The following is a 12605-nucleotide window of genomic DNA, read 5'->3' as shown; positions in this document are numbered from 1 at the left end:
ACCTGCAGCCCCCGCTCCAGGCCCACCTCGGGCAGCCAGGCCGGTGCCCGGTCTGTGCTCCGTCAGCAGCTGAGAACTCGGACCTGGAGCGGCCGCCGTCTCTCAGCGAGGACCATGGCGACCGGCCCTGAAGAGGCCAGAGCGGGCGCACGTGGGCCAGCCGCGAGCGAGAACTCGACTCCACACGGAGTCGGTTTCCACGAAAACGCGAAGCCCCCGCCAGACACGCGGCCACCGCCACCCACCGCGGGACGTCCAAACAAGGAGTTCGACAAACGCTGCTTCGCAGCACAGCCGTCCACGGCGTTTCGAGGGGTTTGAAGTAAATTAACCAAGTGTTTTGACATCTCTGAAATGAGGTCGAAAGCAAATACTTATTATCAAATATTTTTATATCCAAGACGACAGTTTACTCGGTGTATATAGAGAAACATTTTAAAGAACTTAGAAGATTTAATAAAAATACCAAAATTTGAACTGTATTTTGCCGGTCAAGTCATAAAAATTATTTGCCTGACTCACTGGCCACCAAGGAAAAAGACGCATTATACACTTAACCTGAAGAAAACAAACAAACAAACCGTGAGCAGGGCCTTTTACCTGAATTCTTATTGGTTTTGTTCTGCCGACTTTTAACTTGTTCGGTCCAAAGCGTAGGGTAACGTGATGCAATATCTAACAAACCAAAATAAAAGGGTGATTATTTGTAATTCCTCATGAAAACGCAAAGTCTCTCAATTACAAATTTCAGCAGGCAGCCTAATAGCCAAAAAAAAAAAAAAAGAAAAATCAATGTAATGAATACACATCACACAATTTACCAAAAACAATTTTGTGCATGAGACAATAGAAAACAGTATTCACTTAAAAAAAATTTAGCACATTTTTTTCATCCAAAAGTATAACCAAAAGTTAAATGACTCCAAAAAATAAATAAAAAGAAGTCATGTGAGTCCAGACAGGCTCCACCTGGCGGAAGCAAGTTTGGGAAAAAGCCCCACGTCCAGAAACACTGTGCTCGAGGCGGGTGTTCGTGTCACACGCGGGGTTTCCGCTCGGGTGCAAGGTCATCACCAAGTGTGACGCGTACGACACGGTTTCGCGTGGAACCTTCGGGACTGCGTCTTGTGGGTGATCCCGTTTAACAACTATAACGGGACGGTCACGGTGCGGCCGGTCACACAACCGCCCCGCCCTTCACCGGCCTCCGGCCTCGGCCCAGCAGGTGGCGCCGCCTGCGAAGCGGATTCCGAGGACCCAGCGAGCCCCGTGCAGGGCACACCGCGTGGCCCTCGTCGCCATGCCGACGCGTGCCGTCGTCGGTAATTACTATTTGCGAAGCACGGTGTAATTCCACCTTTCGATCTCAAATTTATTTATTGTGTGCATTCCTTATATTTTTGTCTTCAAACCCTGATCCCTTTCGACCCCCAGATTTGTGATACACGGGCAAACGCCTGAGACGATCTATCAAAGGCTAAGTGTACGAAATCCCCCTTGTCCTGACTACAAAATCAATAAACCTTTTGTCCGTGTGACTTTCCAAAGCTTGTCCCACGCACCACTCTGTGGTAGACACACGATGTGAGACGTGTGGCGTTGTACTCTTTTGAAATACATATTTTACACTATCCGCATCGTAAAATGCCCGTCCACAGATTCTGATTCCAAAAACCACCGTCGTGCTCTGCTATCTGTGAGCCCGCGGCAACGTCCCGGAGCCACCGGGAAAGACGGGGGGCTGGCAAACCCGGAAATGGCCGCGAGGGGACGTGCCCGGCTACCCAGGTCCAGGACCCCCACACCCTGCCCCCCGCACACCCCGTTTCACCCGGCCCTCACCTTCTTCATCGCCTTGGGGCTGAGTCTCCAACGCAGGAGCTGAGGCATCATCTGAATTCAGAACGGAAAAGATTTGCAAGGAGACTACAATTATGAGAGTAAGTTAAGTAAGTGTGCATACGGGTGAGGCGAAGGATCTGCAAACAGCCCCCACGGTTAATGCAAACAGCCACCCGGACCCGCGCGAGGGGACGCCCAGCCCGAGGCCAGGCCGAAAGCCACGCCGACGCCTCGGCGCCCGCGGGTTCAACGCCCCGCCCCGGGCTCTGAACGGCTCCGGGAAGGAGGCGTTAGGCGGTGTGAGCGAGGGGTCTCCCAGCTCGGGGGTCGGTGAGTCCGGGGCACTCGCTGTTCTAAGGAGAGAGGCTGATGGGGACTGGGAGAGGGGACCGTGACACCCCGGACGTCCCCACTTCCGAGTGGGAAGCAGGGGTCGCACTGTGGCTCTGTGCACCTCCACGCCCCTGAGGTCCCCCTGAGGCCCCCTCCACTTCTGTGACACACGAGGGCTGAGGGGCGGGGACGGGGGACCAGAGTGAAGGAAATCGGGGACCGGAGGGAAGGAGCATGGTTACGGAAGAGCTCCGGGCCGCTTCGCTGAAGACGGAGTCTCCAGATGGGTAATCTTTATTTAATTTGTTGAAAACACTCTGGGTTCCCTGGTGAATAAAGCGTGAGGTGCAGAGGGTCCTGACCCACAGTGGGGTGACGTGGCAGATGAGCTTCTGGGTCCTGCCAATGCTATGTGGCCCCTGCCAGGGACGCCGTTACATGGCACTTCGTGGGGGCTCCGAGACCCGGCCACCCACGCAGTTTCAATGTACAATAATTTCAGGATCAAAATACGGTAAGCGATGGCAGAGATAAGGACCCGCCACACAGCTTATCACGATTCGACTTCCCCAGGCGTCGGAAGAACAAAAATGAAGTTTCTCGAAAGCTCTCTTCGGGGGCGGGGGAGACCAAAACTAAGTTTTAAAAAAAATCTTTAACATTGAACAATCTCCTAACAACAGTTTGCTATTTGTCAAAATCCTGATGAAACGTAACATCATTTATTCGAAGTACCCCAGCCTAATACTGACAGGAACCCCGACCCGGCCGTCTGACTATTGAGTGTTCTGTAATCTTCTTCCAAGACTGGAATGAACTGAGAGCGTCTTTAAAGCATCTTCAACGGTCGTAAAAGAATCTACTGAGAAAGTCTTGGAGCGTTCGAGGCCTTTTTAAACGACAACCATCAACGACAGCGTCCGAGTTGTGTACTCCTACTGAGGCCGCAGCAGCTGGCCGGTCGGGGGCCACCGGCCTGTTCCCGAAGTCTGCGTGCCCCGCTGAGCCAGCCAAGTGAGCGAGGCCGAGAGGGCCCGGATGAGGGACGGGCCCAGCCGTGCGCCTGCCCTCCTGCCCCGACCCGGCACCACAGGCCGCTCCGTCCTCTGCCTCCGGCCACCTGCTTGCCTCGGCCTGGCTTTCACAGGCCACTCCAAGGCCTGGTCCCTCTGGTGTTCTGATCCAATGCCATAAACCCACTGGCACCCACTGAACTCCGCCCCAAGGAAATAACTAACGGCTGGGAGAGCTCCCCGGATCCCCTCCGCCCGGCTTGCTATCCGCCTCGCCTGGGGCGCAGCCAGCTCTGCTGCACGGTCGCAGGTGTCCCCTCTGACATGCAGGCCGTAGGTCATCTCTGTGCCACACACCCTTTCCAGGGATTTTTCTGTCTTTGTTTTGTTCTTGACGGTGGATGTGACAGGCGCACAGGCACGAGGTTACAGAGTCCCCCCGAGACAGTATTTCCTTCTGTCCCCTCCCTTCCGGCATCTGTTTTTTCGAATCACGAACGTGGTGACTTCCTCTTCTCTACATAATGACATCATGCCCACCCCAGAGATCTCACAGGACAGGCAAACACGTCTCCGTCCCTCCCATGTAAAGCCTGTCCCAGGCCAGCGCCCTGACCGTGCCGGCCGCTCAGCGCCTGGCCTTCCACGCCGAGAGCAGGCAGCTTCCCCCGGCCGCCGGCTTCTCCTGTGCCTCCCTGCGTCGGCCTCGACCCGACGCCCCGTCCACTGCAACGCCTCCTCCGTGAAGCCCTCCCGTCGAGGCTGCCTCCTCCGACCCTCACTGAGTGTCCTCACAGGCTGACAGTTGCTCACGGGTCGATCTGTGCATTTGTCCTAGTACTACCCAGAGACTCCACGGCCTGCCCAGGGCAGGGACAGAGCCACCAGGGTCTCAGCAGACACCTAAGGGAATGGGCTTGAATGTGACTCAGGTCCCCTCGGGTTTGTGTCATTTTTCATTATCACTGGCGTACTTGCTACTGCCTACGTCAGACAAAGAAAGTACCTTAAAGGTTGACATAAGATAAAGGGAGAAAATGTGTCAGCGGGTCTGGTGGGTGACAGGGGAGGAAAGGGCCGGACAAGGTGGGACTCACGGCCGGCGACAGTGGACGTGCAGCCGCCCGTGGGAGACGAGCCCGGACGCTAGAGCAGGGCCAGGAGGCAGGGGCTGCCGGTTCCGCCTGGTTCCTGCTGGTACCGGTCCCAGAGGAGGCGGCTGTCCTGGGGGGACATAGTGTTCTCTCCCGCAAGGAGGAGGCGCTCACCTCTATCAGTGGCCCTCAGTGACTGCTATGCTTTAGAATCACGGGGACCACCGCCCAGGTGCGGGACCCGGGTCCTCTCTGCAGGTCCGGGCTCTGGGGCGGGGACGGGGGGCGGGGGGCTAACCACATTTGCAGGCACCCCAGCGTGAGCCAACACCGGGCTCGCCGGACCTGGCCTGTGTTGGAGCCGGGTGAGGCTACGGGCGGAGTTAACGTTTGTTGAGTGACTGAGTAATTAGCAAACTGCTTCAGCTCTCGTTATCATACCCAACCTGTACCTGTTTAAATTTGTACTCGAGAAGTCACTTTCAGGCCTACATCAGGTAAGATGTCATATTCATCGATGGAAACTCGTTTTAGGGTAGTTACCTGTTCTTCCTGTGCCTTCTCGTTGGGGGAGCTTTTCACCGATGGAACCTAAAAGGGGAAAAAAGAAAGAAATTACTTTGGCTCTCGACTGGTCGTCAATAATCGTTACGCGAATATTTTATTCCATTCTGATCAATTCGCGGCGCTTGGTCACTTTCTAGTGACATTACACAAGCCGTCTGGGGCCCGAGGGGGCATGGCCATCCGCACTCAGGCTCCGCTGCTGGATGTGCAGCGATCCCCTAACCCACGACCCTTTGGAAAAGTGTCAGAAGCACCTTCTCAGCACGCACACTGTGCTGGGGTGGTAAGACGAATCAGATTAAACAATGTTTCGTTCTTTTTTAAATAATAAAAAATTATACAATCAAAGGTAAATAAAAATCCAGTTTCAGCTGGATGCTGATTTATAGAAAAGGCAGCCGAGGAGAGAATGGGAAACACACTAAGGCTGACCGAGTAACTCGTGGCAAAATTTCATAGCATTTACACTAAAAAGGTTTATATTACAAATACGAAGTGTGTTCTTTCTTCCCCATTACACTGAAACTGCTAAAGGCACCCATACTTTTCCTCACCATCATTACAAATACTCAAAGAAATATGAAAAAACACATCTGTTCACAATGACTTTGCAGTGTATCTGCCTGTTGCGTTCAGAACGCCCCGGCCAGGGTCAGACGCTGGGTCGCGCTTCTTGGCAAGGCTTCTCATGAAATAGACCTTGAAGCTCATCGTTTGCTCAGTTTTGAGCGTGACACTGGAAACAGAGCGACGCTTGTCCTGAAGAGAGAAACTCCGCGACACCTCGAGACCGTCCGCCCGCTTGGCGGCGCCGCGCTGGGAGTCGCGCGGCCCGTCCGTCCCTTGCGGAGAAGACCCTCAGAGGAGAGGGGGGGAAGAGGGACTTGCTGGCCACCCCCGCTGCCCAGGGCTGGGGCTTCTCACACCCTCCTCCAGCCCGAGGCCGCCGCGACCTAGCGCGAGGCGACCCAGGAGCCCGGAGCTGGGCGGAGACGCGCCCCTGCCTCCCGCCTCCGCGGCCTGCCCGCGAAATGCGGGGAGGACGCGCCTCGGAACCGCGGCTCGCCAGCGGACAGGGGGACCACGGCCCCCCGCTCTGCCTCTTGGCTGCACGTTCCAGGCGCTCGGTGAGGCCGCGGGTTGCCCCCAGCTGCTGCTGCTACCGCTGGATGGAACGTTCCGTGGCCTTCGGGAGTCACAGCGCAGGACTCCATCCTGGTCCGCGCCTCCCCTCCCGTGTGGCCCCTCACAAAGCGCTCGGGATCCCACGTTCCTTGTTTCGGCCCCTGAACCACCTCTTTACAAATCCAGACTTCTTAAGAGCTTAAGATTCTTAGTCATCGGTTTATTTTTATCACGTGTTTCTGCAATGAGTCAAAAAAAATGTTTTTCACTTCTGGCTGGGGACTGTGAGAGTTTGGCAATATTTCTGAACAGAACTACATAGGTTTTAATATTCTGAGCTAAATGTAAATGCCCTAAACAACAATCGGCTGCCCCACAAGAGCTGCTGGACCGAACGGGCACTATATTTGTGGACTGAGGACCGAAGAGCCCGAACTGCCGGTTCACCATTTGATTAGAAGCTGAGAGCCAGAGACGGCGTTGAGAAATTTCCTTTTCTCTCTGAATCAACCAAACTTCCGGCTTGTTCACCAGCCCCCTCCATTCAACCAGCACTTACTCGAATAAATCCACACAAAAAATCACTCCATCTTCTTCTTCATATGTAAGAAATAACCGTAAACCGGATCCACGCGTCCCTGGAGAGCTAGGTCCGTGAGCGGTCCCTCCAGCTGCCTCTGAACAAGGAGACGCCCCCAGACTTCCTGCCCGGCCTCCTGCAGCACCCCGTCCCCAGGGACGCGGGCCGGCCGGACCTCGCTCTGCTCGTGGAAAGGCATGACGAGGTGGGATCCGGGGACCCGGAGCGGAAAGGCAACGCGTCGTCTTTGATTACTTTTTTCTGGAGATAACGATTTGCTGAAGCCCCGCTTCCCACCAGGAGTTTGGATCAGGATTCTAGGACGTCAGTGTGGAAAGGGGGCCCGGAAATCGGGGGTCGGGGGACAGCAAAGAGCTGTGTGAACTCAGGCTGGCGGGCTGCACCCCAGGACCCGAGCTCTGCCCTCAGACCCGACTTCAAAGGCCGCCGGGTCCCTGCACGAGGGAGATCCGGGTCCGTTTCAAGCCGCTTTACAAGGGTGGCCTTGTCAGCACTAGGGGCAGAGGGAGGGGGCCGCAGAAGCGCATGTGAGGACCCCTGTGGTTTAGGGAGGAGCGACAAGCTCAGGCGGTGGCTCCGAGCGCTTGGTGCCCATCCGGCGCCCCTGGGCCCGCGGGAGGGCGCGAGGCTCAGCCAGCACTCGGCGCCCTGCGGCAGCCCCTTCGCAAGGTCTAAACGCGCTCGGCGCACGTGAGGACAGGGAGGCCCCGCCTGCCAGAGGACGGCGACAGGGCCGAGGGGGTCGCGGGAGGTCACCCAGCACCCAGAGCCCGCGGCCCCTCGGCGGGAGCCCGGCCAGGGCTTCCTCCGTCCGGAAGCCTCACGGCCAACGTCACGAAGGCAGAGGGAGGGCAGGGACGGGGAAGGCAGGATGGGGACGTAGAGGCCGCGCTTCCGTGACCTCCGGGCCCGCGTTCCTTTGCTGTGACCGCGTGTCCCCATGTGGGCACAGGCGCTGGGAGCAGAGGTCCCACCAGCCCTGCACATGCATCTCGGTCCCTCGTCCCTCGGGGCCGTCATCGTGCTGGCTCCGTCCAGGCCTTTCCCAGGAGCCACCCGGCTGCCTCCAGTCCCCTGCTCCGTCCTGTTGACGGGACGCTGCGGTGACACGTGGGACTGCGTGCGCACCGGAAGGCGTGCAGGGCAGGAAGACAGCAGACGTGGGCGACGGGACAGACTTCACCACCCGCTGGACCCGCCCCGGCTTCCTGTCCGGCAGGCCGGGCAGCGCAGGGGGTGCCGCCCCCGGGGCGACGGGAGCTGGCCGACAGACGAGCACGGCGGCGGCTCCCAGCCAAGGCTCGCTCAGCGCGTTCCCGGACACCCGGGCGCCGTCACACGGGACACGCGCGGCCTCTCGTCCCACGTGCGTAGTGTGCGTGCCGGGAGGTGACAGCCCACTCGCAACAGAGACCCACGCTCTACCCAGAGCAGCCGGACCTGGCCACTGGCAGAGCACTGAGCGGCCCACGTGGCCTCGGCCTCTCTCTGTGACCATCCCGCCCGTCCACTCGCTCGTCACATCCCTACGCGCAGCAGGGGACACGGCACTAAAGTTACGTCTCCTCTGGGGACACAGGCGTTAGACAGAACCGGAAACACAGCTGTCTACACTCTGGTCACTCTCGTGTGGGTCATCGTCCTAAGCGCTTCACCTACATCAAGTCATTTAATGCTGACCCAACCCCACGAAGCAGGCACTTCACTTATTACGCCCATTATACAGATGGGAAACTGAGGCCCAGAGGGGTAAGTCACCGGCCCCAGGTCACTTAGCCAGCAAGTGGCAGAGACACGCAAGGCAGCCAGCTCCACCGGAGCAGCCGGGCAGGTCCCCCGAGGAAGACGGAGGGGGCGGGGTGCCTGGCAGAGAGGCCGCGGTGGGAAGGGGCACGGTGCGTCCAAGAGCACGGCCACCCGGGCCCCTCCGGCTGCAGGAGTGCGCCCCGCCAGCTCCCATCCACGCAGCGCGTGCTCGCCCTCTGCTCACGGGTCGTCCACGCCACTGAGTGCACACCCTCTGCTCACGGGTCATCCACGCACCGCGTGCTCGCCCTCTGCTCACGGGTCATCCACGCACTGAGTGCACGCCCTCTGCTCACGGGTCATCCACGCAGCGCGTGCTCGCCCTCTGCTCACGGGTCATCCACGCACCGCGTGCTCGCCCTCTGCTCACGGGTCATCCACGCACTGCGTGCTCGCCCTCTGCTCACGGGTCATCCACGCACTGCGTGCTCGCCCTCTGCTCATGGGTCATCCACGCAGCGCGTGCTCGCCCTCTGCTCACGGGTCACATCTCCCGTCATCTCGGCCTCCGCAGAGCCGACAGCGGTGACCATGTGCAGAGCCCACGAACGCCGAAGCGTAACCGGTGACGGCTCGTGAGACGCTGGCCGGTTTCAGACACCCTTGCACACCCCGGACGGTGCACAGGCAGAGGGACAGAGAACAGGCAGGAAGGGGCTTGCGTGACCTGGCCCGGGGGGCGCGGCGGGGCAGGTGCCCAGGGCCCGGCAGAGAAGGTGACACTGAGGTCAGAGCCTTGAGAACCGGCCGACCCGTGTCACCCTCCCGTCACAGGCCGGCCCGAAAACGGGTGCCAAGAATGTCGTGCATTCGAACCAGCATGCAGGAGAGCTGTTTGGGTCCAAGCTTTAATAAATGTGGCGCCGTGCCTGGGCCGTTTACCTCCCAGGGCGGGCGGAGGGCCCGACCCAGTAGACGTTTGTGTCGAAGTAACGAGCTGAGGAGCTGGAACGTCCAGACCACCGCGGGCCGTCGCGTCTGTCCGCCAGCGCCAGCCGTGCGGGGCGCCATGCGCTCCTGCCGCACGGGACAGGGCCTGGGGCCGACCGGGTCATGTGTCAGGGCCAGCCGGGCCCTGCTCCTCGGTGCCAGTCGTCGTGGGGCTGGCGAGGCGCTGGCAGACAGCGGGGGCAGCGTTCGTGAACCCCACGCCTGGCGCACACATACCAGAAGGTTCTATGTGTCTGTAACATACAGGATATAACAGAGGTGACACCACATGCTAGCCACGCACCACTTTCTGCACTGTGACGTCCATGGCCGCAGGTGCCCCAAGTGTCTGACCCAGAGTCCTGGCTTTCAAGTCATCAGGCAGGAAGACAGAGGAAGCCTTGTCACCCTCCTGCGTCAGTGGGCACGAAAGTAGGAAGCATATTTCATGTGGACATCGAGGTCCGTACAGACGTCACAGCAAACACTTCCAAGAGGAAGGTCCTGAGATGCAGGCAGAACGTGACTCGCTCCACGAAATCGACCGGCAGGTGTTACTGTGCCGCCCTATGACGTGGCTCTGAACGCTCAGGGTCCGGGGACACAGCAAGCAGCTCACTTATCACCGGTCTGCATGGGGCCGGGGCCCGCGGGGCAGTCAGCTGCCCGCACGGACGACAGGGGCGCTTGTGCCTGTGCCACGACGCCGACCCCGTCCCAGCACGGAGGGGCGCCTCCGGGCCCCCCTGCATGCCGGCCAGGGGCAGAGGCCGTGACACCTGGTGGAGAGAGGGGTCGGGGGGCGGGGTGCTGTCTCTCCCGGCTGGCACAGAGCCATGTTCACTTGCTCTGAGCATCTCAAATGGCCGAGCATCTTCCGCAGCCCTCCATCCGCGCCAGTGGCCGCAGTGGCATCCCCAGAGGCCCGAGCCGAGCTCGCACGCGCCTGCAGAGGTGACCCGCCCCTTACCTCCCTGTGAACGGCAGCGCCAAAGAACAGCAGCTGCACATTCCCTTACGGTGCAGCGTGTCCCCTAAACGTGACACGGCCTCCGGGTGACGCAGTGGAGCTCGGCTTGGCGGCAGCCAGCGGCCTGGTCTGCGAGAGCCAGCACCCCGCACCGACCGCTGAGTGAGAGGGGCCTGTCACGTGCACTGGGAGGCGTCCGACCTCGGAGCCCAGGGCCTCTGTGCCGCTCTCGTCCTCGCCAGCTTTGCCGTGCGGCCGACTCGTGCAGAGTCAGCATCGTTCCTTCAGCTGCAGACACAGGGTCCCCAGCCCTCAGTCCAGGAACCTGGGAGAGGCTGCTGGGCCCGGCTTTGACTGAGGCCGCAGGCCAGACGCCAGGCATGCTGGCCTCCGGGGGCCGTCACCGGGAAGGCGGGCACAGCGTGAGACGGTCTCACCTGCTAGGCAGCAACAGCAGGATTGGCTGGAGCCTGTGCCCTGTGCCCTGGTCCCTCGGGATAAGGCTGAGCCAGAGGGCCCAGGCCAGCAGTGGCCACTCTGTGCGGACGAGCCCACCAGAACCACAGCCAGGCAGGGGATGGCCGGTGCCATGCATGGGGCCGAGGTGGAAGGCTGTGCCCTCTGGGCTGATGGCCGGGGCCCCTCAGGCCGGCCCCGCCCACCTGTCCCAAGGACGCTAGCGGGCCTGCTGCCAAGACCGCTCAGCTCTGTCCATCAGACCAGAAGGACCAGAGCGGGCCGTTGACGTGCCTGAGGAGAAGCCAAGCAGGCGCTACGCCCCTCACCCACGGACAGAGAGAGGCCCTGGCAACTCCACGCGACATGGCCCTGACACGGGCGAGGGTGGCCGGCCGGCCCTGGGGACGCAAGTCACCGTGGGATGGAGGCGACGAACCCTCTGCCAGGAGTCCTCAGACAGGGGCCACCCAGACGCCTCAGCACCACTGGAAACGTGTCCAAAAGGCCAAGAAGCCTCGGCCTCCCTCCAGACCCCCCCAACCCGGAACCCCGGGGTGCGGGCGCCGCCGCGGCTCACACTCCTTCGCGGACTGCAACGCGAGGCAAAGCCGAGAAGTGGCCTGGCCCCGGGGCTTCCTGCAGCTCTTCTCCTAATGGGCTGTCACTGTGTGCGTCCCCACCACGGGGCCCTGTCCAGCCCCTAGGCCAGGCCGCAGTGCGCCCTCCGGCCGTCTCCGCCTCCAGCACCTCTGCCAAGTCACCTGCTTTGCTATTATTCTACCTCGGTGCTCGGAGAAACCAAAACCGACCGGTCTCCACCACCCCGGAGCCTCTTGGTGCCTGCGGAGGGAGCAGGGCCTGTGCCCGGGCGCCCGGCCCCTCGCCCCGCGTCTTCCTTGTCATCTGTGCGCCTGGCTCTGAGCAGCCAGGACACCAGGGGGGAGGGTAAAAGCAGCCTCTGGGCTGCGGCTGCAGGAGGAGCACCTGACTGCCCGCGTCGGAGAACGTCCTCCACTAAAACGGTGAGATTATGTAAATCACAAATTTTTCCTTACAAAAATGAGAGACTTTCTGGATTTACGTTCCACTGGGGTCCACGCCGATGCCTCTGTTTTACATACTCCCGATTTCTCTACCGTCTAAACCGCGTGCGCGTCAAGGCAGGAGCTAGTGACCCACGCAGCTGACTCAGTCTCGCCAACATCCGACTGTCGTAGCTGCACTTAGAAAAAGCCGCCGTAAAAAATGCACGGGTTGTCGGAAAAAAGGAAGCGGGAAACGCGTACCCTCGTTTTCATCTCCAGACCTCTCTGCAAGTCTGCGCCCGTGTCCTTGAAATGGGGTGTGTAAATTGGGGGCATTTGCTTCTAAAAGACCTCTTGATTTCTTTTATAGTTTTACTGAATATTAGAAAATGTGAGAGGAAAGTCATTTGTGGAACAGGTGTGGAAAATGGCGGTTTCTATGCTTTTGAAGTAATGAAAAATTCGATTATAAACCAGCCACCACGTGAAACGCACAATCAAGTACAAGAATAGGGCACATCGTAATCAAAACGAACATATTACACACCCAAGAGTACTTTTGTTCTGAAAGAAAAATAATAAAAGTAATAAGCATTTTTCCTAAAAGGAAAAATAACACCACCAAATGTTATTCATCAAGTGGTTGTATAATTCAAAATCAAAACCAAATTCAGAAAGAAAAAGAGACACAGACAGAAATCCACGTGGGTCTCAGCGCTGATGTGCACTAGCGTCACCGCCTGCCAGCGCCACCGCCTGCCAGAGCCACCGCCTGCCAGCGCCACCGCCTGCCAATGTCACCCCCAGCCAGCGCCACTGCCTGCCAGCGCCACCGCCTGC

General features: G+C 59.3%; 1 protein-coding gene across 1 annotated transcript in view; it reads right to left on the bottom strand.

The window, feature by feature from the left end:
• Positions 1-12605, bottom strand: part of SMOC2 (SPARC related modular calcium binding 2) — a 123294-nt gene that overhangs the window by 50450 nt on the left and 60239 nt on the right. Inside the window, exons 7-9 of the mRNA XM_015591876.2 lie at positions 4826-4873; positions 1843-1893; positions 601-675 (exon numbers count right to left, since the gene is read on the bottom strand). Of these exons, the coding sequence (XP_015447362.1) occupies positions 601-675; positions 1843-1893; positions 4826-4873 (174 nt within the window). The remainder of the gene's footprint in view (positions 1-600; positions 676-1842; positions 1894-4825; positions 4874-12605) is intronic.

Source organism: Pteropus alecto, unplaced genomic scaffold (genome assembly GCF_000325575.1).
Source record: "Pteropus alecto unplaced genomic scaffold, ASM32557v1 scaffold195, whole genome shotgun sequence".
NCBI classification, from domain to species: domain Eukaryota; kingdom Metazoa; phylum Chordata; class Mammalia; order Chiroptera; family Pteropodidae; genus Pteropus; species Pteropus alecto.
Note: the sequence above shows the minus strand (reverse complement) of the source record. Positions and strands in the feature narration are given on the sequence as shown.